Here is a 24432-nt window from a genome sequence, read left to right on the forward strand (position 1 = left end):
TGCCACATACCATGTAGTATTGTTGACGTTCAGAGGTGGAACGATGCCGTAGCGACCAAGTGGCATCCACAAGCGTGTGGCCGTGATCGTATAGTGGTTAGTACTCTGCGTTGTGGCCGCAGCAACCCCGGTTCGAATCCGGGTCACGGCAGAGCTTGTTCTCCTTCCAAGTTCATTTTGGTGTTTAATGCATTCCAGCCTGTGCTTGATTTTAAATACCTTTAACTGGACACAACGCCCACATCTTCCTGAACAATGCCTTCTATTATCAAACTCATACAGTCAGATAAATGGCTATGTGCATGGCGGGTGAGATGGAATACTGTGAGAGCCAATACATGCTCTGCACGGACAGGGCTAGTGGCGCAATGGATAACGCGTCTGACTACGGATCAGAAGATTCTAGGTTCGACTCCTGGCTAGCTCGGTCAAATCATTTAGCATGTTCCCTCACCTACATTCCAACGTGTCTCCGATATCTACTGCAAAACATGGGCATCGTGATATAACCAAATGATAGTTAAGTAGCCTTACCACAACTCCACATCCAACTTCAAGCACTCAGAGAAACTCCCTAACAATCACCTCTGAGCTTCCTTTCCTGTAAATTGAGCCTCCTTTTGAAACAAAAGACACAAGCTCTCCTTGGAAAAGTTCACAGAATTGCTATATACACAGTGAGTGCGTGCAATGTGGAGAGAAATCAAACATTACATGAAAATGCCAATACCATAGTAGTATTGTTGACGTTCAGAGGTGGAACGATGCCGTAGCGACCAAGTGGCATCCACAAGCGTGTGGCCGTGATCGTATAGTGGTTAGTACTCTGCGTTGTGGCCGCAGCAACCCCGGTTCGAATCCGGGTCACGGCAGAGCTTGTTCTCCTTCCAAGTTCATTTTGGTGTTTAATGCATTCCAGCCTGTGCTTGATTTTAATACCTTTAACTGGACACAACGCCCACATCTTCCTGAACAATGCCTTCTATTATCAAACTCATACAGTCAGATAAATGGCTATGTGCATGGCGGGTGAGATGGAATACTGTGAGAGCCAATACATGCTCTGCACGGACAGGGCTAGTGGAGCAATGGATAACGCATCTGACTACGGATCAGAAGATTCTAGGTTCGACTCCTGGCTAGCTCGGTCAAATCATTTAGCATGTTCCCTCACCTACATTCCAACGTGTCTCCGATATCTACTGCAAAACATGGGCATCGTGATATAACCAAATGATAGTTAAGTAGCCTTACCACAACTCCACATCCAACTTCAAGCACTCAGAGAAACTCCCTAACAATCATCTCTGAGCTTCCTTTCCTGTAAATTGAGCCTCCTTTTGAAACAAAAGACACAAGCTCTCCTTGGAAAAGTTCACAGAATTGCTATATACACAGTGAGTGCGTGCAATGTGGAGAGAAATCAAACATTACATGAAAATGCCAATACCATAGTAGTATTGTTGACGTTCAGAGGTGGAACGATGCCGTAGCGACCAAGTGGCATCCACAAGCGTGTGGCCGTGATCGTATAGTGGTTAGTACTCTGCGTTGTGGCCGCAGCAACCCCGGTTCGAATCCGGGTCACGGCAGAGCTTGTTCTCCTTCCAAGTTCATTTTGGTGTTTAATGCATTCCAGCCTGTGCTTGATTTTAAATACCTTTAACTGGACACAACGCCCACATCTTCCTGAACAATGCCTTCTATTATCAAACTCATACAGTCAGATAAATGGCTATGTGCATGGCGGGTGAGATGGAATACTGTGAGAGCCAATACATGCTCTGCACGGACAGGGCTAGTGGCGCAATGGATAACGCGTCTGACTACGGATCAGAAGATTCTAGGTTCGACTCCTGGCTAGCTCGGTCAAATCATTTAGCATGTTCCCTCACCTACATTCCAACGTGTCTCCGATATCTACTGCAAAACATGGGCATCGTGATATAACCAAATGATAGTTAAGTAGCCTTACCACAACTCCACATCCAACTTCAAGCACTCAGAGAAACTCCCTAACAATCATCTCTGAGCTTCCTTTCCTGTAAATTGAGCCTCCTTTTGAAACAAAAGACACAAGCTCTCCTTGGAAAAGTTCACAGAATTGCTATATACACAGTGAGTGCGTGCAATGTGGAGAGAAATCAAACATTACATGAAAATGCCAATACCATAGTAGTATTGTTGACGTTCAGAGGTGGAACGATGCCGTAGCGACCAAGTGGCATCCACAAGCGTGTGGCCGTGATCGTATAGTGGTTAGTACTCTGCGTTGTGGCCGCAGCAACCCCGGTTCGAATCCGGGTCACGGCAGAGCTTGTTCTCCTTCCAAGTTCATTTTGGTGTTTAATGCATTCCAGCCTGTGCTTGATTTTAAATACCTTTAACTGGACACAACGCCCACATCTTCCTGAACAATGCCTTCTATTATCAAACTCATACAGTCAGATAAATGGCTATGTGCATGGCGGGTGAGATGGAATACTGTGAGAGCCAATACATGCTCTGCACGGACAGGGCTAGTGGCGCAATGGATAACGCGTCTGACTACGGATCAGAAGATTCTAGGTTCGACTCCTGGCTAGCTCGGTCAAATCATTTAGCATGTTCCCTCACCTACATTCCAACGTGTCTCCGATATCTACTGCAAAACATGGGCATCGTGATATAACCAAATGATAGTTAAGTAGCCTTACCACAACTCCACATCCAACTTCAAGCACTCAGAGAAACTCCCTAACAATCACCTCTGAGCTTCCTTTCCTGTAAATTGAGCCTCCTTTTGAAACAAAAGACACAAGCTCTCCTTGGAAAAGTTCACAGAATTGCTATATACACAGTGAGTGCGTGCAATGTGGAGAGAAATCAAACATTACATGAAAATGCCAATACCATAGTAGTATTGTTGACGTTCAGAGGTGGAACGATGCCGTAGCGACCAAGTGGCATCCACAAGCGTGTGGCCGTGATCGTATAGTGGTTAGTACTCTGCGTTGTGGCCGCAGCAACCCCGGTTCGAATCCGGGTCACGGCAGAGCTTGTTCTCCTTCCAAGTTCATTTTGGTGTTTAATGCATTCCAGCCTGTGCTTGATTTTAAATACCTTTAACTGGACACAACGCCCACATCTTCCTGAACAATGCCTTCTATTATCAAACTCATACAGTCAGATAAATGGCTATGTGCATGGCGGGTGAGATGGAATACTGTGAGAGCCAATACATGCTCTGCACGGACAGGGCTAGTGGCGCAATGGATAACGCGTCTGACTACGGATCAGAAGATTCTAGGTTCGACTCCTGGCTAGCTCGGTCAAATCATTTAGCATGTTCCCTCACCTACATTCCAACGTGTCTCCGATATCTACTGCAAAACATGGGCATCGTGATATAACCAAATGATAGTTAAGTAGCCTTACCACAACTCCACATCCAACTTCAAGCACTCAGAGAAACTCCCTAACAATCACCTCTGAGCTTCCTTTCCTGTAAATTGAGCCTCCTTTTGAAACAAAAGACACAAGCTCTCCTTGGAAAAGTTCACAGAATTGCTATATACACAGTGAGTGCGTGCAATGTGGAGAGAAATCAAACATTACATGAAAATGCCAATACCATAGTAGTATTGTTGACGTTCAGAGGTGGAACGATGCCGTAGCGACCAAGTGGCATCCACAAGCGTGTGGCCGTGATCGTATAGTGGTTAGTACTCTGCGTTGTGGCCGCAGCAACCCCGGTTCGAATCCGGGTCACGGCAGAGCTTGTTCTCCTTCCAAGTTCATTTTGGTGTTTAATGCATTCCAGCCTGTGCTTGATTTTAAATACCTTTAACTGGACACAACGCCCACATCTTCCTGAACAATGCCTTCTATTATCAAACTCATACAGTCAGATAAATGGCTATGTGCATGGCGGGTGAGATGGAATACTGTGAGAGCCAATACATGCTCTGCACGGACAGGGCTAGTGGCGCAATGGATAACGCGTCTGACTACGGATCAGAAGATTCTAGGTTCGACTCCTGGCTAGCTCGGTCAAATCATTTAGCATGTTCCCTCACCTACATTCCAACGTGTCTCCGATATCTACTGCAAAACATGGGCATCGTGATATAACCAAATGATAGTTAAGTAGCCTTACCACAACTCCACATCCAACTTCAAGCACTCAGAGAAACTCCCTAACAATCACCTCTGAGCTTCCTTTCCTGTAAATTGAGCCTCCTTTTGAAACAAAAGACACAAGCTCTCCTTGGAAAAGTTCACAGAATTGCTATATACACAGTGAGTGCGTGCAATGTGGAGAGAAATCAAACATTACATGAAAATGCCAATACCATAGTAGTATTGTTGACGTTCAGAGGTGGAACGATGCCGTAGCGACCAAGTGGCATCCACAAGCGTGTGGCCGTGATCGTATAGTGGTTAGTACTCTGCGTTGTGGCCGCAGCAACCCCGGTTCGAATCCGGGTCACGGCAGAGCTTGTTCTCCTTCCAAGTTCATTTTGGTGTTTAATGCATTCCAGCCTGTGCTTGATTTTAAATACCTTTAACTGGACACAACGCCCACATCTTCCTGAACAATGCCTTCTATTATCAAACTCATACAGTCAGATAAATGGCTATGTGCATGGCGGGTGAGATGGAATACTGTGAGAGCCAATACATGCTCTGCACGGACAGGGCTAGTGGCGCAATGGATAACGCGTCTGACTACGGATCAGAAGATTCTAGGTTCGACTCCTGGCTAGCTCGGTCAAATCATTTAGCATGTTCCCTCACCTACATTCCAACGTGTCTCCGATATCTACTGCAAAACATGGGCATCGTGATATAACCAAATGATAGTTAAGTAGCCTTACCACAACTCCACATCCAACTTCAAGCACTCAGAGAAACTCCCTAACAATCACCTCTGAGCTTCCTTTCCTGTAAATTGAGCCTCCTTTTGAAACAAAAGACACAAGCTCTCCTTGGAAAAGTTCACAGAATTGCTATATACACAGTGAGTGCGTGCAATGTGGAGAGAAATCAAACATTACATGAAAATGCCAATACCATAGTAGTATTGTTGACGTTCAGAGGTGGAACGATGCCGTAGCGACCAAGTGGCATCCACAAGCGTGTGGCCGTGATCGTATAGTGGTTAGTACTCTGCGTTGTGGCCGCAGCAACCCCGGTTCGAATCCGGGTCACGGCAGAGCTTGTTCTCCTTCCAAGTTCATTTTGGTGTTTAATGCATTCCAGCCTGTGCTTGATTTTAAATACCTTTAACTGGACACAACGCCCACATCTTCCTGAACAATGCCTTCTATTATCAAACTCATACAGTCAGATAAATGGCTATGTGCATGGCGGGTGAGATGGAATACTGTGAGAGCCAATACATGCTCTGCACGGACAGGGCTAGTGGCGCAATGGATAACGCGTCTGACTACGGATCAGAAGATTCTAGGTTCGACTCCTGGCTAGCTCGGTCAAATCATTTAGCATGTTCCCTCACCTACATTCCAACGTGTCTCCGATATCTACTGCAAAACATGGGCATCGTGATATAACCAAATGATAGTTAAGTAGCCTTACCACAACTCCACATCCAACTTCAAGCACTCAGAGAAACTCCCTAACAATCACCTCTGAGCTTCCTTTCCTGTAAATTGAGCCTCCTTTTGAAACAAAAGACACAAGCTCTCCTTGGAAAAGTTCACAGAATTGCTATATACACAGTGAGTGCGTGCAATGTGGAGAGAAATCAAACATTACATGAAAATGCCAATACCATAGTAGTATTGTTGACGTTCAGAGGTGGAACGATGCCGTAGCGACCAAGTGGCATCCACAAGCGTGTGGCCGTGATCGTATAGTGGTTAGTACTCTGCGTTGTGGCCGCAGCAACCCCGGTTCGAATCCGGGTCACGGCAGAGCTTGTTCTCCTTCCAAGTTCATTTTGGTGTTTAATGCATTCCAGCCTGTGCTTGATTTTAAATACCTTTAACTGGACACAACGCCCACATCTTCCTGAACAATGCCTTCTATTATCAAACTCATACAGTCAGATAAATGGCTATGTGCATGGCGGGTGAGATGGAATACTGTGAGAGCCAATACATGCTCTGCACGGACAGGGCTAGTGGCGCAATGGATAACGCGTCTGACTACGGATCAGAAGATTCTAGGTTCGACTCCTGGCTAGCTCGGTCAAATCATTTAGCATGTTCCCTCACCTACATTCCAACGTGTCTCCGATATCTACTGCAAAACATGGGCATCGTGATATAACCAAATGATAGTTAAGTAGCCTTACCACAACTCCACATCCAACTTCAAGCACTCAGAGAAACTCCCTAACAATCACCTCTGAGCTTCCTTTCCTGTAAATTGAGCCTCCTTTTGAAACAAAAGACACAAGCTCTCCTTGGAAAAGTTCACAGAATTGCTATATACACAGTGAGTGCGTGCAATGTGGAGAGAAATCAAACATTACATGAAAATGCCAATACCATAGTAGTATTGTTGACGTTCAGAGGTGGAACGATGCCGTAGCGACCAAGTGGCATCCACAAGCGTGTGGCCGTGATCGTATAGTGGTTAGTACTCTGCGTTGTGGCCGCAGCAACCCCGGTTCGAATCCGGGTCACGGCAGAGCTTGTTCTCCTTCCAAGTTCATTTTGGTGTTTAATGCATTCCAGCCTGTGCTTGATTTTAAATACCTTTAACTGGACACAACGCCCACATCTTCCTGAACAATGCCTTCTATTATCAAACTCATACAGTCAGATAAATGGCTATGTGCATGGCGGGTGAGATGGAATACTGTGAGAGCCAATACATGCTCTGCACGGACAGGGCTAGTGGCGCAATGGATAACGCGTCTGACTACGGATCAGAAGATTCTAGGTTCGACTCCTGGCTAGCTCGGTCAAATCATTTAGCATGTTCCCTCACCTACATTCCAACGTGTCTCCGATATCTACTGCAAAACATGGGCATCGTGATATAACCAAATGATAGTTAAGTAGCCTTACCACAACTCCACATCCAACTTCAAGCACTCAGAGAAACTCCCTAACAATCACCTCTGAGCTTCCTTTCCTGTAAATTGAGCCTCCTTTTGAAACAAAAGACACAAGCTCTCCTTGGAAAAGTTCACAGAATTGCTATATACACAGTGAGTGCGTGCAATGTGGAGAGAAATCAAACATTACATGAAAATGCCAATACCATAGTAGTATTGTTGACGTTCAGAGGTGGAACGATGCCGTAGCGACCAAGTGGCATCCACAAGCGTGTGGCCGTGATCGTATAGTGGTTAGTACTCTGCGTTGTGGCCGCAGCAACCCCGGTTCGAATCCGGGTCACGGCAGAGCTTGTTCTCCTTCCAAGTTCATTTTGGTGTTTAATGCATTCCAGCCTGTGCTTGATTTTAAATACCTTTAACTGGACACAACGCCCACATCTTCCTGAACAATGCCTTCTATTATCAAACTCATACAGTCAGATAAATGGCTATGTGCATGGCGGGTGAGATGGAATACTGTGAGAGCCAATACATGCTCTGCACGGACAGGGCTAGTGGCGCAATGGATAACGCGTCTGACTACGGATCAGAAGATTCTAGGTTCGACTCCTGGCTAGCTCGGTCAAATCATTTAGCATGTTCCCTCACCTACATTCCAACGTGTCTCCGATATCTACTGCAAAACATGGGCATCGTGATATAACCAAATGATAGTTAAGTAGCCTTACCACAACTCCACATCCAACTTCAAGCACTCAGAGAAACTCCCTAACAATCACCTCTGAGCTTCCTTTCCTGTAAATTGAGCCTCCTTTTGAAACAAAAGACACAAGCTCTCCTTGGAAAAGTTCACAGAATTGCTATATACACAGTGAGTGCGTGCAATGTGGAGAGAAATCAAACATTACATGAAAATGCCAATACCATAGTAGTATTGTTGACGTTCAGAGGTGGAACGATGCCGTAGCGACCAAGTGGCATCCACAAGCGTGTGGCCGTGATCGTATAGTGGTTAGTACTCTGCGTTGTGGCCGCAGCAACCCCGGTTCGAATCCGGGTCACGGCAGAGCTTGTTCTCCTTCCAAGTTCATTTTGGTGTTTAATGCATTCCAGCCTGTGCTTGATTTTAAATACCTTTAACTGGACACAACGCCCACATCTTCCTGAACAATGCCTTCTATTATCAAACTCATACAGTCAGATAAATGGCTATGTGCATGGCGGGTGAGATGGAATACTGTGAGAGCCAATACATGCTCTGCACGGACAGGGCTAGTGGCGCAATGGATAACGCGTCTGACTACGGATCAGAAGATTCTAGGTTCGACTCCTGGCTAGCTCGGTCAAATCATTTAGCATGTTCCCTCACCTACATTCCAACGTGTCTCCGATATCTACTGCAAAACATGGGCATCGTGATATAACCAAATGATAGTTAAGTAGCCTTACCACAACTCCACATCCAACTTCAAGCACTCAGAGAAACTCCCTAACAATCATCTCTGAGCTTCCTTTCCTGTAAATTGAGCCTCCTTTTGAAACAAAAGACACAAGCTCTCCTTGGAAAAGTTCACAGAATTGCTATATACACAGTGAGTGCGTGCAATGTGGAGAGAAATCAAACATTACATGAAAATGCCAATACCATAGTAGTATTGTTGACGTTCAGAGGTGGAACGATGCCGTAGCGACCAAGTGGCATCCACAAGCGTGTGGCCGTGATCGTATAGTGGTTAGTACTCTGCGTTGTGGCCGCAGCAACCCCGGTTCGAATCCGGGTCACGGCAGAGCTTGTTCTCCTTCCAAGTTCATTTTGGTGTTTAATGCATTCCAGCCTGTGCTTGATTTTAAATACCTTTAACTGGACACAACGCCCACATCTTCCTGAACAATGCCTTCTATTATCAAACTCATACAGTCAGATAAATGGCTATGTGCATGGCGGGTGAGATGGAATACTGTGAGAGCCAATACATGCTCTGCACGGACAGGGCTAGTGGCGCAATGGATAACGCGTCTGACTACGGATCAGAAGATTCTAGGTTCGACTCCTGGCTAGCTCGGTCAAATCATTTAGCATGTTCCCTCACCTACATTCCAACGTGTCTCCGATATCTACTGCAAAACATGGGCATCGTGATATAACCAAATGATAGTTAAGTAGCCTTACCACAACTCCACATCCAACTTCAAGCACTCAGAGAAACTCCCTAACAATCACCTCTGAGCTTCCTTTCCTGTAAATTGAGCCTCCTTTTGAAACAAAAGACACAAGCTCTCCTTGGAAAAGTTCACAGAATTGCTATATACACAGTGAGTGCGTGCAATGTGGAGAGAAATCAAACATTACATGAAAATGCCAATACCATAGTAGTATTGTTGACGTTCAGAGGTGGAACGATGCCGTAGCGACCAAGTGGCATCCACAAGCGTGTGGCCGTGATCGTATAGTGGTTAGTACTCTGCGTTGTGGCCGCAGCAACCCCGGTTCGAATCCGGGTCACGGCAGAGCTTGTTCTCCTTCCAAGTTCATTTTGGTGTTTAATGCATTCCAGCCTGTGCTTGATTTTAAATACCTTTAACTGGACACAACGCCCACATCTTCCTGAACAATGCCTTCTATTATCAAACTCATACAGTCAGATAAATGGCTATGTGCATGGCGGGTGAGATGGAATACTGTGAGAGCCAATACATGCTCTGCACGGACAGGGCTAGTGGCGCAATGGATAACGCGTCTGACTACGGATCAGAAGATTCTAGGTTCGACTCCTGGCTAGCTCGGTCAAATCATTTAGCATGTTCCCTCACCTACATTCCAACGTGTCTCCGATATCTACTGCAAAACATGGGCATCGTGATATAACCAAATGATAGTTAAGTAGCCTTACCACAACTCCACATCCAACTTCAAGCACTCAGAGAAACTCCCTAACAATCACCTCTGAGCTTCCTTTCCTGTAAATTGAGCCTCCTTTTGAAACAAAAGACACAAGCTCTCCTTGGAAAAGTTCACAGAATTGCTATATACACAGTGAGTGCGTGCAATGTGGAGAGAAATCAAACATTACATGAAAATGCCAATACCATAGTAGTATTGTTGACGTTCAGAGGTGGAACGATGCCGTAGCGACCAAGTGGCATCCACAAGCGTGTGGCCGTGATCGTATAGTGGTTAGTACTCTGCGTTGTGGCCGCAGCAACCCCGGTTCGAATCCGGGTCACGGCAGAGCTTGTTCTCCTTCCAAGTTCATTTTGGTGTTTAATGCATTCCAGCCTGTGCTTGATTTTAAATACCTTTAACTGGACACAACGCCCACATCTTCCTGAACAATGCCTTCTATTATCAAACTCATACAGTCAGATAAATGGCTATGTGCATGGCGGGTGAGATGGAATACTGTGAGAGCCAATACATGCTCTGCACGGACAGGGCTAGTGGCGCAATGGATAACGCGTCTGACTACGGATCAGAAGATTCTAGGTTCGACTCCTGGCTAGCTCGGTCAAATCATTTAGCATGTTCCCTCACCTACATTCCAACGTGTCTCCGATATCTACTGCAAAACATGGGCATCGTGATATAACCAAATGATAGTTAAGTAGCCTTACCACAACTCCACATCCAACTTCAAGCACTCAGAGAAACTCCCTAACAATCACCTCTGAGCTTCCTTTCCTGTAAATTGAGCCTCCTTTTGAAACAAAAGACACAAGCTCTCCTTGGAAAAGTTCACAGAATTGCTATATACACAGTGAGTGCGTGCAATGTGGAGAGAAATCAAACATTACATGAAAATGCCAATACCATAGTAGTATTGTTGACGTTCAGAGGTGGAACGATGCCGTAGCGACCAAGTGGCATCCACAAGCGTGTGGCCGTGATCGTATAGTGGTTAGTACTCTGCGTTGTGGCCGCAGCAACCCCGGTTCGAATCCGGGTCACGGCAGAGCTTGTTCTCCTTCCAAGTTCATTTTGGTGTTTAATGCATTCCAGCCTGTGCTTGATTTTAAATACCTTTAACTGGACACAACGCCCACATCTTCCTGAACAATGCCTTCTATTATCAAACTCATACAGTCAGATAAATGGCTATGTGCATGGCGGGTGAGATGGAATACTGTGAGAGCCAATACATGCTCTGCACGGACAGGGCTAGTGGCGCAATGGATAACGCGTCTGACTACGGATCAGAAGATTCTAGGTTCGACTCCTGGCTAGCTCGGTCAAATCATTTAGCATGTTCCCTCACCTACATTCCAACGTGTCTCCGATATCTACTGCAAAACATGGGCATCGTGATATAACCAAATGATAGTTAAGTAGCCTTACCACAACTCCACATCCAACTTCAAGCACTCAGAGAAACTCCCTAACAATCACCTCTGAGCTTCCTTTCCTGTAAATTGAGCCTCCTTTTGAAACAAAAGACACAAGCTCTCCTTGGAAAAGTTCACAGAATTGCTATATACACAGTGAGTGCGTGCAATGTGGAGAGAAATCAAACATTACATGAAAATGCCAATACCATAGTAGTATTGTTGACGTTCAGAGGTGGAACGATGCCGTAGCGACCAAGTGGCATCCACAAGCGTGTGGCCGTGATCGTATAGTGGTTAGTACTCTGCGTTGTGGCCGCAGCAACCCCGGTTCGAATCCGGGTCACGGCAGAGCTTGTTCTCCTTCCAAGTTCATTTTGGTGTTTAATGCATTCCAGCCTGTGCTTGATTTTAAATACCTTTAACTGGACACAACGCCCACATCTTCCTGAACAATGCCTTCTATTATCAAACTCATACAGTCAGATAAATGGCTATGTGCATGGCGGGTGAGATGGAATACTGTGAGAGCCAATACATGCTCTGCACGGACAGGGCTAGTGGCGCAATGGATAACGCGTCTGACTACGGATCAGAAGATTCTAGGTTCGACTCCTGGCTAGCTCGGTCAAATCATTTAGCATGTTCCCTCACCTACATTCCAACGTGTCTCCGATATCTACTGCAAAACATGGGCATCGTGATATAACCAAATGATAGTTAAGTAGCCTTACCACAACTCCACATCCAACTTCAAGCACTCAGAGAAACTCCCTAACAATCACCTCTGAGCTTCCTTTCCTGTAAATTGAGCCTCCTTTTGAAACAAAAGACACAAGCTCTCCTTGGAAAAGTTCACAGAATTGCTATATACACAGTGAGTGCGTGCAATGTGGAGAGAAATCAAACATTACATGAAAATGCCAATACCATAGTAGTATTGTTGACGTTCAGAGGTGGAACGATGCCGTAGCGACCAAGTGGCATCCACAAGCGTGTGGCCGTGATCGTATAGTGGTTAGTACTCTGCGTTGTGGCCGCAGCAACCCCGGTTCGAATCCGGGTCACGGCAGAGCTTGTTCTCCTTCCAAGTTCATTTTGGTGTTTAATGCATTCCAGCCTGTGCTTGATTTTAAATACCTTTAACTGGACACAACGCCCACATCTTCCTGAACAATGCCTTCTATTATCAAACTCATACAGTCAGATAAATGGCTATGTGCATGGCGGGTGAGATGGAATACTGTGAGAGCCAATACATGCTCTGCACGGACAGGGCTAGTGGCGCAATGGATAACGCGTCTGACTACGGATCAGAAGATTCTAGGTTCGACTCCTGGCTAGCTCGGTCAAATCATTTAGCATGTTCCCTCACCTACATTCCAACGTGTCTCCGATATCTACTGCAAAACATGGGCATCGTGATATAACCAAATGATAGTTAAGTAGCCTTACCACAACTCCACATCCAACTTCAAGCACTCAGAGAAACTCCCTAACAATCATCTCTGAGCTTCCTTTCCTGTAAATTGAGCCTCCTTTTGAAACAAAAGACACAAGCTCTCCTTGGAAAAGTTCACAGAATTGCTATATACACAGTGAGTGCGTGCAATGTGGAGAGAAATCAAACATTACATGAAAATGCCAATACCATAGTAGTATTGTTGACGTTCAGAGGTGGAACGATGCCGTAGCGACCAAGTGGCATCCACAAGCGTGTGGCCGTGATCGTATAGTGGTTAGTACTCTGCGTTGTGGCCGCAGCAACCCCGGTTCGAATCCGGGTCACGGCAGAGCTTGTTCTCCTTCCAAGTTCATTTTGGTGTTTAATGCATTCCAGCCTGTGCTTGATTTTAAATACCTTTAACTGGACACAACGCCCACATCTTCCTGAACAATGCCTTCTATTATCAAACTCATACAGTCAGATAAATGGCTATGTGCATGGCGGGTGAGATGGAATACTGTGAGAGCCAATACATGCTCTGCACGGACAGGGCTAGTGGCGCAATGGATAACGCGTCTGACTACGGATCAGAAGATTCTAGGTTCGACTCCTGGCTAGCTCGGTCAAATCATTTAGCATGTTCCCTCACCTACATTCCAACGTGTCTCCGATATCTACTGCAAAACATGGGCATCGTGATATAACCAAATGATAGTTAAGTAGCCTTACCACAACTCCACATCCAACTTCAAGCACTCAGAGAAACTCCCTAACAATCATCTCTGAGCTTCCTTTCCTGTAAATTGAGCCTCCTTTTGAAACAAAAGACACAAGCTCTCCTTGGAAAAGTTCACAGAATTGCTATATACACAGTGAGTGCGTGCAATGTGGAGAGAAATCAAACATTACATGAAAATGCCAATACCATAGTAGTATTGTTGACGTTCAGAGGTGGAACGATGCCGTAGCGACCAAGTGGCATCCACAAGCGTGTGGCCGTGATCGTATAGTGGTTAGTACTCTGCGTTGTGGCCGCAGCAACCCCGGTTCGAATCCGGGTCACGGCAGAGCTTGTTCTCCTTCCAAGTTCATTTTGGTGTTTAATGCATTCCAGCCTGTGCTTGATTTTAAATACCTTTAACTGGACACAACGCCCACATCTTCCTGAACAATGCCTTCTATTATCAAACTCATACAGTCAGATAAATGGCTATGTGCATGGCGGGTGAGATGGAATACTGTGAGAGCCAATACATGCTCTGCACGGACAGGGCTAGTGGCGCAATGGATAACGCGTCTGACTACGGATCAGAAGATTCTAGGTTCGACTCCTGGCTAGCTCGGTCAAATCATTTAGCATGTTCCCTCACCTACATTCCAACGTGTCTCCGATATCTACTGCAAAACATGGGCATCGTGATATAACCAAATGATAGTTAAGTAGCCTTACCACAACTCCACATCCAACTTCAAGCACTCAGAGAAACTCCCTAACAATCATCTCTGAGCTTCCTTTCCTGTAAATTGAGCCTCCTTTTGAAACAAAAGACACAAGCTCTCCTTGGAAAAGTTCACAGAATTGCTATATACACAGTGAGTGCGTGCAATGTGGAGAGAAATCAAACATTACATGAAAATGCCAATACCATAGTAGTATTGTTGACGTTCAGAGGTGGAACGATGCCGTAGCGACCAAGTGGCATCCACAAGCGTGTGGCCGTGATCGTATAGTGGTTAGTACTCTGCGTTGTGGCCGCAGCAACCCCGGTTCGAATCCGGGTCACGGCAGAGCTTGTTCTCCTTCCAAGTTCATTTTGGTGTTTAATGCATTCCAGCCTGTGCTTGATTTTAAATACCTTTAACTGGACACAACGCCCACATCTTCCTGAACAATGCCTTCTATTATCAAACTCATACAGTCAGATAAATGGCTATGTGCATGGCGGGTGAGATGGAATACTGTGAGAGCCAATACATGCTCTGCACGGACAGGGCTAGTGGCGCAATGGATAACGCGTCTGACTACGGATCAGAAAATTCTAGGTTCGACTCCTGGCTAGCTCGGTCAAATCATTTAGCATGTTCCCTCACCTACATTCCAACGTGTCTCCGATATCTACTGCAAAACATGGGCATCGTGATATAACCAAATGATAGTTAAGTAGCCTTACCACAACTCCACATCCAACTTCAAGCACTCAGAGAAACTCCCTAACAATCATCTCTGAGCTTCCTTTCCTGTAAATTGAGCCTCCTTTTGAAACAAAAGACACAAGCTCTCCTTGGAAAAGTTCACAGAATTGCTATATACACAGTGAGTGCGTGCAATGTGGAGAGAAATCAAACATTACATGAAAATGCCAATACCATAGTAGTATTGTTGACGTTCAGAGGTGGAACGATGCCGTAGCGACCAAGTGGCATCCACAAGCGTGTGGCCGTGATCGTATAGTGGTTAGTACTCTGCGTTGTGGCCGCAGCAACCCCGGTTCGAATCCGGGGTTGGAATGAAGGAAGGAAAACCTTTTTCTCTAGTGAGATCTTCCCCAGAAATTCCAAACCTTAAACTAGATAAATCCTGGATACGGATATAGAAGAACAAGACATAGGTAACAAAGATGAAAAGTGTCTATGCGTGTGTTTGTACCTTAAGCATTGCCAGGCTGTAATCAGTCTTGCCTCTTTGTGCTTCCAATTCAGCAACTTCAACCATCAAAAGACCTTGAATATCAAGGTCTCCCCATTGTGCACATTCATTGAGACCCTCCTGTAACAGCCAAGTTGCTTCCTCATAAACGTTCTTACCTTAAAAAAAAATGCCAATACAATCGTTGTGCAACTTTCTTTTTTTCAAGAATACAGAAATGCACAGATTAATTGTCCGATAAGTCTTTCACTAATCTCTAAATAACGTGAATATTATGGCACTCTGGCCGTAAAATATGTCTTGTTACAAGAATTGTTACTGCATACCTTTTGTATGTTTTAATTCAAATCAATTACTAGTTTTCTATAAGAGAAGATAACAAATTTCTACTAAAATGTGTAATTTTTGTGACACTAATCAGACTGGTTTAGCCAAAAATACTTAACTATGACAAAATTAAAAGAGCAGTACAACACATTCAGACCTGGGAAAAAGACAGCAGTTGCAGGGACCTGTGCAGTCACGCTGTGGACCAGAGCCAACCGGCAACGTAGCCACAGATAAACTCCAATTCTCTCACTGACCTCAAGTTCTCTGGGACAGTCTCCAGACAGAGGGTATGATATGCTGCAAACACTGATATCCTGTGAGCAAGGATATAACACATACACATGTATTCTACATTATTTCACCTGTTAACACACCAAGAGGTAGAATTGTTTAATTAGGACTGACAGTTGCTTTATGGTTGTTGGACGTAATGTTGTCATGTTTATGATACAGTATGTAGAGATTATACTTACAGTTATAACTTATATAAACATGCTACCTGTTTACTTATGATCCTGGGGTGAGGGAACTCAGATGCAGGTTTCTGAGAACCAGGTATGGATTGTCTTGTTATTAGAGAAGACGTCTGCAACCGCACTAAGCATGAAACTGCCATCTCAGAACTGAAGCAGGACATTAAAATTTGTAAGATAGTCGGAAGTAAGAATGCAAACATAAACACACAAAAAGTATGCATGCATAAGGAATCTGTACCTAAGTGCAGCACATCCCTGTTGGAGGTACAGGTTGGCGTTCAAAAGACTGGACTCTATGGTCAGTTCCAAGTTTTCCATTTCGGAACAGCAATGAGATGCGAGTTGCTGAGCAATTGAGTGTAACATGGAGGACGCTCCTTCTAACAGAAGAAACTGCAAAAGACACGAACAAGTTTGGTAAAAAAAAAAAGTGTCAAGAATAAAGCAAGTCTATGCAGATTTTACAAGGCACAAACCTCAAAAGTAAAGCTTGACTGAAAAATCTACAGGATGTTTTACCTTAATGCCTTTGGGACTGAGCTTCTCCTTCCTGGTTCTAAGATCCAATATTTTTGTCTCTTCTGTCTTTAGGCGGGAGGCCTCTGTGTCCAGCCTGTCCCATTCATAGCGTTCTGAGTTTAATGGACTTGATATGTTGGCACAAGACTCTCCTTCCTCACAATCTGAAAGTGCACAACATTTTCAATTTGTGCATAAAATAACATTTATTTCCCAGTGACTCTTTAAGAATGCAGTCAAACTACAAGTGCTTTAGTGAATATGAATACACAAATACAGATCAGGGAAAACAAAAATATTGAATAAAATGCAGCTGGGTTAGTCTTACAGGCCCATGCAAAAGCTAATTAATTCTTATGATGCAGTGACCAAATCTCAGAGACTTTGAAATGTTTCAAAAAGTTTGAAATGTATTTTTAATATGAAAACATATTATCTGAGCTACTAAATTATCTAGATATTCTAGAACATAAAGTCAATCTACCTTTTAAAGTAGTAAAGCATGTTTATCTTGAGAAATGTGCAACAATGCTGGATGTCTGAGAAATCAAGAATACAAAAAGGGCATGTTCCTAAATAAATTAAATGTATGTCTGCTATTTGTTTTCTTCCTGACTCCCGAAATGTCACAACATCAAAATAACAATTCCAAAATATATGAGAGAACATACTCTTGTCTACAGACCTGGTGCAGGAGGACCGTGTACAGTGTTACTAAGTGCCAGGACTAGATGAATACGAGCCAGGTTCAATCTGAGGCAGAGTGTGGATCCATACACTGTGCATATCTCTGGAGTAATATCACAATTCACAAGTTCTTCTAAAGCCTAAACACAAACACCACATTGACACAGAATATATTCAAAAGAAAAAGAATTAGTAGGCTAACACTGGATGTACTGTATTTAATAATTTACTGTCACTAAAGACATACTTTTGGAAAGATGTACCATTTATACTCTGCTAAAATAATAATTCAATTAACGGGTAAATTGCCAGCAGATCATTTTTGGAGAAAGAAAGAAATCAAAAAATAAAAAAAAATACCATACAGAAAATACCTCAGCATTGTCCAGGAGAGACTTGTTGCTGTAGAACATCTTCATAGGCTGCACAATAAGTATAATGTTGAAAATCTAGTCAGAGTGTGACATGCACAACAAATACCAATACCTTGAATACTGTGCAGAGACAGTACTAGAATAAATAAAGCTGACATGGCAGGATTTGAGATATGATTTACAGTCTTTGTCACGCTATTCAAATATAAATATCTTTGGTTCATACTTGATCACTGTCTTTGGCAATGTAGTATCCATGGGGCAAAAGAATCCCTATTCCTTTTGTTAGCTGAACTGCCTCCTTTACAGCTTCAGTAAACAAACACAGTTCGGTCAGAGCACGTATCTGGAGAAGACACCAAACCAGTTTAAAAACTCCTACAAAACCATAAAAACATTTACATATATTGTATATATAGACGACAAGACAACCTTAAGTATTTTGCCCTCAACAGTGCGTTTTACATCTCTGCATAGATTCCCAACAAAATGCAGGTAAAGGGCTAGTGGGGGCAGTAGCTGAAATTTAGAAATAAGTAAATTATATAAGTTAGATATTATATATATATATCTGTTGCAATTCAAAATGAGGACAAACTGTGTTTATGTGTGTACCGTGATGTGATAGCCTTTGGTGAAAAGCCAATGGCAGATGAAGTTAAGGCTGGTTACAGTAGTGTCGAGGTGAACCCTGCGGGGGTCAGAGAAAATGTTGACTCCAGGGAATAGTTCATCTCTGATGCTATGGGAGGCATAGTCGAGGTCATTCTGGGGTTGAGCCGGTGAGCAACACAGCACACACTATGGATGCCAGAATGAATGTACACAGACAAGTACAATAAAACATAAATTCATGGGACCAAACACCTTTGTCATAATTTTAAACAGCATATTTAACAGCAAAAGTAAAGAAATATGTTAATATGACAAGAGATGATCCTCCCTCAGATTACCTTAAAGAGGTAAGCAGACAGGAGACAGCACTTGGTGCGCTGGCTTACATCAGAAGTTAAGATATACCTATACATAAAAAGAAATCTCTCAGGATACATGCTTTTAACATAAACAAAAAAGCAGATCCAATCAATGTTATACCTCAAACAAACCTACTGTGCAATTTTAGCAGTGATTCCAGCAGCTTGTAAACATCCCCAAATGCCAGACTGTTTCAGGGTTTGTTGCAGGAAGCCACTTCCAAAGGACATGCCATCCCACTTTTCTATTGTGCCTGAGCTCTGTAAGGCACAATCTACAGCATTACTCCAGTAAGACTGTGCTGCTCTGGAGGTAAAACACAAATAGGAAAGAAGCGAATATAAAAAAACATAAAAACTACTAAATTTTTGTGTAATTGCAAGTTAATGCATATAAAAGGCAGTAGGTTTACTTGAACACACATACATATACACTATGGAATAAAATAGATTTCTGACCGCAGGTTTCCGTTATAGAACTGTAGGTTTCCCATTTCATGCAGTGCAAAAACTTTAAGGGAGTCATGACTGTTGGCCTGAAGATATTCTGAAGAAAAGTTAGATAGAGATAAAAAGGAAAGTAAGATCTTTGAGACCCTGACACATCCACTATCTCTGACACATCCACTATTCAATGCTATTATCTTAACATTTAGTCTACTGGTACTGTCTAAAACATTCCTTTAAGTTCTACTGATGTGTTCCTCTGTACTTTTGTACCAAGTATTTTGTGTTCTTACTAATAGAAGCAGAGTATGCAGCAATGACAGTTGGCATGTGTTCAGGGCTGATCGGGAAGCTGTAGACAGCATTGAGAGTACTGAAGTCCTCCACTGTCAGGTCAGAGGGTTGTCCTTTTGGAGCTGGCATAACAATGGGACTGAAGTCCACCAGGCTTGCTGAATGGCTGAAACGTTTGCTGTCCCGTGAATGGGCTGCAAAACCTTTAAGGAGGGATGTACAGTCAAACAATGCCAGTTTCAAAACGCGAGTTTCACAACAATTGTTCATTAAGTTCACTGGTTCAAGTCTGTAGCAGTTGCTCGCCATATTGTATTGTTTTTGGTGGAGCCGTGTAATAACCCTAACCCTCACCCTGGTGAGGAAGGACAACAGCTGCGTGGAGTGGATGAGAATACCATGATTTGTCTGCAGGTGTCCTACAAGTATTTGATGGTCAGTGCTATCTTCTATTGGCCAACTGCACATATCCTTCCCTCTCTGTAAGGGGGAGGTGGACTGTAACCAAAACTGTCAGGAGCATAAGACTGTTGGATTATCACATGCTCACATACAACTTTTAACCATCATCATTAATTACGTCATTATTTATGTCATCATTGTTTGTTTCTTTGCATTTCACTTCTGCATGTTGTTGACTTATTTTTATCCAACTTCAGAGTTTATTCTTATAGAGTTTTTGTGTTTTTTTCTATTTATGTTGATGTGGTTCCTTTCTGGTTGTGGTTCTTTTCTTTTTTTGAACAGAAAGAAGCAGCTGTAACAAGACAAAAAGTCAATTCCCCACTGGGATTGATAAAGTTTTTTGAATTTGGAATTATTGTGTCAGTGTTACATATATGTGTCCGCTCAATCAGCACTGAACTCACATGGTTGTGTGTATGCCAGAAGCAGCAGCAGTAATGAGCGACTATGCTGAAACACCTGAAGACAATGTGGTCTTCTCTCAAGGGCTTGGTGGTAACAGTACAGTGTATCTTCTATATCCAGAGGAACACATACATGGGACATGGAGTGCTTTATTTCTGCACCTTAAATACAAAACAAATAGTATATGCATTAAAACATTATATATGCAACCTGTAAGCACTTCATTTGTCAGCTCTACAGTACTTCTGTAATTTTGTATAATTCATAACTATAATTTCTAGATTTTTATAATAATATTCATATTTTTTCAGTTATAGGGCAGTCATGAACATTTACTATAAGACAGTTAGTTATAGTTAATGCATTAAATACAAATATTCTGTAATGACTGAAGGTGGCTGTTCAAACCTTTGAGCTCAGCTGCATCTCGAGGAGTGGAATTTGCAAGTGCTGTTTTTTTGCGAATGGGTGGTTGCTGTGCAGAGGGACAGATCCACCCACTGAGCAGCTGACAGCTTGCATAGCTCCTATAAGTTACCTGGAATATAGAAAATAAATAATCAAGTCTAAACACATATAAGTGCAATGCTTATAGTGCATACAGTAAGAAAAAAAAAAGATTATTAAATTACTTGTTATTATTATTATTCTTTCTGTGGCAGTTTTTGCCCTGGCCCTTGTGTTTTATTCATGTCTATACTCTTACTCCCTGCTAGTCTCCTGCTCTGCCACCAGATGCCCCCAGACTTTTTTCACTGGCCATTTTCCGTTCTTCACCTGCCTCTGCTCAACCAATCCCTCACTGCTGGATGCCATCTTTATAATGGTGTCAGACCACCTGTGTAGTATTTACCTAGCTTCAGCACTTAAAGCCATATTCCTTGTGTTTCTGTTGTGGTTTATTACCTATTGAACCCTTGCTTGGCACTACATATCTACTGATATGTATGCCCCAGCCATTTATCTGCCTTCCTGTCAGCTCTCATTCCCTTGCTTCTGGCAGATCCCCTGTGTTTTGGTCACCTGGACTCTGAAGTGTGTGTTTGTGTGTGACAATAAACTGGTTAATTAATAGTACTGTGTTTCTTAATTTGTCTGCACTTGGGTCTTGCTGGCATATAACTTTAATGTTACTCACAGCGAAACATGATGCAACTATGTATCTAGACTCTATAATGTTGAATAAAATATGAAATTTGCTTCTTGGTTGTTTTTGTGGAATGATAATAACATTATCTTATATCTCATGCCATTTCTTTTCTTTTGCTAGTCAAACAGTTACACAGTATTAAATCAAAGTTTTCAATACATTTTGATTTTGACTATAGTATCATACCGATCTTGAACATGTTTACATGTGTGGTTATGTGCTACCTCCTTGCCCGTGGCCTTCTGTGTCTTGACATGGTGTGGTTGTGGAACTGAAGGTCCTTCATAAAAACGAATCCTTTCAAGCAGCTTCCTTTGAGCATGAACTAGTAAAGGAGTAATGATCACAGCATAACGTTCCCTGGAATCCACACGCACACGCACACACACACACACACACACACACACACACACACACACACACACACACACACACACACACACACACACGCACACACACACAAAGCATGATAATGAGCCAGATAATAACCACTTTGATCTTTACACACATAACATAGAACATATAATAATAATATTTTATTCACCGTGTGTATGAGTTGTAAAGTAAAGCAAAGTGTGCCAGGCTTTCCCATTTGCCACTGTCATGGAGCTGTTCTAGAGTGTGCAACACCAAGGTGCGGACCCAACGCAGGTCCACTTGTGTGCTGTCGTCCAGTGGAGCTGAGAACTGGAGACTGGACTCCAGTTCTTCCTCAGTCAAGGCACTGTCATACAAACTCCATACCTAGTAGAAACAAATATTGAAGTCACAAACATGACTTTGCCATCCTTACTTGAAAGTGTTAATTTTATTTTGCTCAGATGACAAGGAGTGCAGTGACGAGAGGGCAACATACTTTGCAATCTAGTTTAGTAAGTCTCTAAGTTTTATTTTTTATAAACTATTAGAAGGGGATAATTAGGTGTTGTTTTTAAACAAGCAGCTAGGTGAGTGTATATAACTACCTTCAGTCTGTTTAACATGTCCATGATTAGGTCAGTAGCCAGCATCAGTAGTGGGGTGAACGTGGTGTGCAGCTGTTCTGCCGTAATGACAGAGGGAGGTTCAAGCTCAGCAGCCCTCTCTGCAAAGACAGCAATCCTGCAGCTTTGGTCCCACATGGTCTGACACACACACTGCAGAGTGGTCCAGTGGCTGCCACGATGAGCCAACACCTGGAACAGAGTAAAAAATCTTGTAAAAAATGCAATACAAACAGGTTAAGTAACACATACAGAAGATATTTTATGTGACAGAATAAACACGTGTGAACCGATTTTGGTTACAAACTTAACAAAGCCTGGAACATCTCGGTACAATACAAAACAAATGTGAACAGTACCATCGCCCTCTGGAGATGTAATGCTGCTTTGTTGAGTGAGTCAAGCACCAAGGTAGCAGTGTGTCTGTGCAGTTCAAGCTGTTGTTCCACAGGTTGACCAGAGTCCTCTCTTTCATCCAAACTGTCATCTGTAGCAGAGTCATCAACTTTGACAGCTAGAAGAAAAGAATGAGCCAAGTGATGAACTTGGGCCAAGTGACAGGTTTTCTTCAAATTTTGCCATTTTCCTCACCTATGTTTTTGCTCCCCTTTTTGTGTGCAGCCACATAATCACTGAGACTAGAATGACAGGAGTCTCTCTCTGAGACAAGCTTCTGCTTAGAAGACTGCTGTCTTTGTGAGTTCCTCCGGATCAGGATACCAGAGTAGGCCAGGGAGAAACACAAAGGATTTAACTGGCTGTATCTGTGAAAAGCACAAATAATACATACTGGTATAGGCATAAACACACACATATATACAGGATATGTATATGTGCAAATCATAACAATTATGACAACAAATATTGTTGTTGTTAAATTTAACTTCAAGTAACTTCTTGTATCTTATTAACCTGTGCTGCTGGGCTCCTCCGTGCAGCTTGTCCAGACCTTGGTAAAGTAGTGCTATATGTGCCTGAGCCATTGTGTGATTAAGATGTGACCTCCACACTCTCTCCTCACTGCACATCTTCCTCAGTTGAAGCTGTTTCTTGTGGCGATGCACCACAGATGACATCATGGTTAGCAGGTTCTCCACAGCCTGCATCTCCCTACACATGGAGACAAGTGTAGTGCCTGTCATTTGGCAAGGTCGCTTTGTAAATCCACAGGCACAACTTCACACAAACATAGAGATAAACTCACACACATACTGTACCTGTTAGTTCTCACTGTCTGAAACATGCTGTGTGGTATTTTCTGCTTTATCCTCTTTCTTGTGTCATCATGGTAAGTTGTGTTCTTGTTCTGCTCCAGGAGCAGGACAAGGTATTACATATTAAAACAAAGAAGTCAACTGCACAATTTAGTCATTAAATAAGAAGATTAATAAGAGTGGTGTAATTGGTACAGTATATTCAAACGTGAAGCACAAAACCAATAGACATTATTTCTTAAAACATGCATGGCAAGGTCAAAATCCAAAGATGCCAGAGTATTTTCACCTGGGGTGGTTCATTTCCCTTCAGAGACTGAACACTATTTCTTCTTTTGCCCTGAATGTTTGAATCCAAACTTTTTGTGGACAGTCCCATCACCTCGTCACGCCTGACAAAGAGGGCACCATTTACATGCTTCAGCATGTGCAGAACATTTAATATTTATACTAAATATCATTAATAAATGGACACAATGATTATGAAACTAAAGCTAAACATTATAACAGTCAAAGCACACCTGCAAAGAAATTCAAACATGCTTTGCCCCCACTTTAACACAAGGTCTAAATGGCCTTCTTCCATAGTTCTCTGGAGCAGCAGTGCTGCATACTCGAGAAAATATGCTTTGCGTCTGACCTTCATCACTGTTAAGAACACAAAAATACACAGGTGTGAAGATTT

At 43.1% G+C, this 24432-nt stretch overlaps 2 protein-coding genes and 42 non-coding genes across 44 annotated transcripts in view; 42 read left to right on the forward strand and 2 right to left on the reverse strand.

Moving 5' to 3' along the window:
• dlat (dihydrolipoamide S-acetyltransferase (E2 component of pyruvate dehydrogenase complex)) overlaps positions 1 to 19020 on the reverse strand; it is a 24164-nt gene extending 5144 nt beyond the window's left edge. The window contains 9 exon segments of the mRNA XM_033326344.1: positions 16014 to 16073; positions 16474 to 16628; positions 16755 to 16918; positions 17440 to 17581; positions 17816 to 17863; positions 18042 to 18161; positions 18431 to 18616; positions 18769 to 18835; positions 18926 to 19020. Coding sequence (XP_033182235.1) covers positions 16014 to 16073; positions 16474 to 16628; positions 16755 to 16918; positions 17440 to 17581; positions 17816 to 17863; positions 18042 to 18161; positions 18431 to 18616; positions 18769 to 18835; positions 18926 to 19020 — 1037 coding nt within the window.
• trnah-gug lies at positions 80 to 151 on the forward strand. The gene has a single exon. It is a non-coding gene; the product is annotated as a tRNA-His (tRNA).
• trnar-acg lies at positions 355 to 427 on the forward strand. Its single transcript has one exon. It is a non-coding gene; the product is annotated as a tRNA-Arg (tRNA).
• Positions 801 to 872, forward strand: trnah-gug. Its single transcript has one exon. It is a non-coding gene; the product is annotated as a tRNA-His (tRNA).
• Positions 1075 to 1147, forward strand: trnar-acg. Its single transcript has one exon. It is a non-coding gene; the product is annotated as a tRNA-Arg (tRNA).
• On the forward strand, positions 1521 to 1592 carry trnah-gug. Its single transcript has one exon. It is a non-coding gene; the product is annotated as a tRNA-His (tRNA).
• Positions 1796 to 1868, forward strand: trnar-acg. The gene has a single exon. It is a non-coding gene; the product is annotated as a tRNA-Arg (tRNA).
• On the forward strand, positions 2242 to 2313 carry trnah-gug. Its single transcript has one exon. It is a non-coding gene; the product is annotated as a tRNA-His (tRNA).
• trnar-acg lies at positions 2517 to 2589 on the forward strand. Its single transcript has one exon. It is a non-coding gene; the product is annotated as a tRNA-Arg (tRNA).
• trnah-gug lies at positions 2963 to 3034 on the forward strand. The gene has a single exon. It is a non-coding gene; the product is annotated as a tRNA-His (tRNA).
• trnar-acg lies at positions 3238 to 3310 on the forward strand. The gene has a single exon. It is a non-coding gene; the product is annotated as a tRNA-Arg (tRNA).
• Positions 3684 to 3755, forward strand: trnah-gug. Its single transcript has one exon. It is a non-coding gene; the product is annotated as a tRNA-His (tRNA).
• Positions 3959 to 4031, forward strand: trnar-acg. Its single transcript has one exon. It is a non-coding gene; the product is annotated as a tRNA-Arg (tRNA).
• trnah-gug lies at positions 4405 to 4476 on the forward strand. Its single transcript has one exon. It is a non-coding gene; the product is annotated as a tRNA-His (tRNA).
• On the forward strand, positions 4680 to 4752 carry trnar-acg. Its single transcript has one exon. It is a non-coding gene; the product is annotated as a tRNA-Arg (tRNA).
• trnah-gug lies at positions 5126 to 5197 on the forward strand. Its single transcript has one exon. It is a non-coding gene; the product is annotated as a tRNA-His (tRNA).
• On the forward strand, positions 5401 to 5473 carry trnar-acg. Its single transcript has one exon. It is a non-coding gene; the product is annotated as a tRNA-Arg (tRNA).
• Positions 5847 to 5918, forward strand: trnah-gug. Its single transcript has one exon. It is a non-coding gene; the product is annotated as a tRNA-His (tRNA).
• Positions 6122 to 6194, forward strand: trnar-acg. Its single transcript has one exon. It is a non-coding gene; the product is annotated as a tRNA-Arg (tRNA).
• trnah-gug lies at positions 6568 to 6639 on the forward strand. The gene has a single exon. It is a non-coding gene; the product is annotated as a tRNA-His (tRNA).
• Positions 6843 to 6915, forward strand: trnar-acg. The gene has a single exon. It is a non-coding gene; the product is annotated as a tRNA-Arg (tRNA).
• Positions 7289 to 7360, forward strand: trnah-gug. The gene has a single exon. It is a non-coding gene; the product is annotated as a tRNA-His (tRNA).
• Positions 7564 to 7636, forward strand: trnar-acg. Its single transcript has one exon. It is a non-coding gene; the product is annotated as a tRNA-Arg (tRNA).
• Positions 8010 to 8081, forward strand: trnah-gug. The gene has a single exon. It is a non-coding gene; the product is annotated as a tRNA-His (tRNA).
• Positions 8285 to 8357, forward strand: trnar-acg. Its single transcript has one exon. It is a non-coding gene; the product is annotated as a tRNA-Arg (tRNA).
• trnah-gug lies at positions 8731 to 8802 on the forward strand. The gene has a single exon. It is a non-coding gene; the product is annotated as a tRNA-His (tRNA).
• trnar-acg lies at positions 9006 to 9078 on the forward strand. The gene has a single exon. It is a non-coding gene; the product is annotated as a tRNA-Arg (tRNA).
• On the forward strand, positions 9452 to 9523 carry trnah-gug. Its single transcript has one exon. It is a non-coding gene; the product is annotated as a tRNA-His (tRNA).
• Positions 9727 to 9799, forward strand: trnar-acg. The gene has a single exon. It is a non-coding gene; the product is annotated as a tRNA-Arg (tRNA).
• On the forward strand, positions 10173 to 10244 carry trnah-gug. The gene has a single exon. It is a non-coding gene; the product is annotated as a tRNA-His (tRNA).
• trnar-acg lies at positions 10448 to 10520 on the forward strand. Its single transcript has one exon. It is a non-coding gene; the product is annotated as a tRNA-Arg (tRNA).
• trnah-gug lies at positions 10894 to 10965 on the forward strand. The gene has a single exon. It is a non-coding gene; the product is annotated as a tRNA-His (tRNA).
• Positions 11169 to 11241, forward strand: trnar-acg. Its single transcript has one exon. It is a non-coding gene; the product is annotated as a tRNA-Arg (tRNA).
• trnah-gug lies at positions 11615 to 11686 on the forward strand. Its single transcript has one exon. It is a non-coding gene; the product is annotated as a tRNA-His (tRNA).
• Positions 11890 to 11962, forward strand: trnar-acg. The gene has a single exon. It is a non-coding gene; the product is annotated as a tRNA-Arg (tRNA).
• trnah-gug lies at positions 12336 to 12407 on the forward strand. The gene has a single exon. It is a non-coding gene; the product is annotated as a tRNA-His (tRNA).
• Positions 12611 to 12683, forward strand: trnar-acg. Its single transcript has one exon. It is a non-coding gene; the product is annotated as a tRNA-Arg (tRNA).
• Positions 13057 to 13128, forward strand: trnah-gug. Its single transcript has one exon. It is a non-coding gene; the product is annotated as a tRNA-His (tRNA).
• trnar-acg lies at positions 13332 to 13404 on the forward strand. Its single transcript has one exon. It is a non-coding gene; the product is annotated as a tRNA-Arg (tRNA).
• trnah-gug lies at positions 13778 to 13849 on the forward strand. Its single transcript has one exon. It is a non-coding gene; the product is annotated as a tRNA-His (tRNA).
• trnar-acg lies at positions 14053 to 14125 on the forward strand. The gene has a single exon. It is a non-coding gene; the product is annotated as a tRNA-Arg (tRNA).
• trnah-gug lies at positions 14499 to 14570 on the forward strand. Its single transcript has one exon. It is a non-coding gene; the product is annotated as a tRNA-His (tRNA).
• Positions 14774 to 14846, forward strand: trnar-acg. The gene has a single exon. It is a non-coding gene; the product is annotated as a tRNA-Arg (tRNA).
• Positions 18784 to 24432, reverse strand: part of cfap54 (cilia and flagella associated protein 54) — a 16040-nt gene continuing 10391 nt past the window's right edge. The window contains exons 30-44 of the mRNA XM_033326320.1: positions 24269 to 24395; positions 24037 to 24139; positions 23751 to 23839; positions 23446 to 23643; positions 23125 to 23297; positions 22893 to 23047; positions 22516 to 22725; positions 22095 to 22294; positions 21775 to 21910; positions 20809 to 20938; positions 20400 to 20561; positions 19530 to 19733; positions 19249 to 19336; positions 18926 to 19050; positions 18784 to 18835 (exon numbers count right to left, since the gene is read on the reverse strand). Coding sequence (XP_033182211.1) covers positions 19035 to 19050; positions 19249 to 19336; positions 19530 to 19733; positions 20400 to 20561; positions 20809 to 20938; positions 21775 to 21910; positions 22095 to 22294; positions 22516 to 22725; positions 22893 to 23047; positions 23125 to 23297; positions 23446 to 23643; positions 23751 to 23839; positions 24037 to 24139; positions 24269 to 24395 — 1991 coding nt within the window. The 3' untranslated portion in view covers positions 18784 to 18835; positions 18926 to 19034. The remainder of the gene's footprint in view (positions 18836 to 18925; positions 19051 to 19248; positions 19337 to 19529; positions 19734 to 20399; positions 20562 to 20808; positions 20939 to 21774; positions 21911 to 22094; positions 22295 to 22515; positions 22726 to 22892; positions 23048 to 23124; positions 23298 to 23445; positions 23644 to 23750; positions 23840 to 24036; positions 24140 to 24268; positions 24396 to 24432) is intronic.

This window comes from Anabas testudineus, chromosome 14 (assembly GCF_900324465.2).
Source record: "Anabas testudineus chromosome 14, fAnaTes1.2, whole genome shotgun sequence".
In the NCBI taxonomy this organism is placed as follows: domain Eukaryota; kingdom Metazoa; phylum Chordata; class Actinopteri; order Anabantiformes; family Anabantidae; genus Anabas; species Anabas testudineus.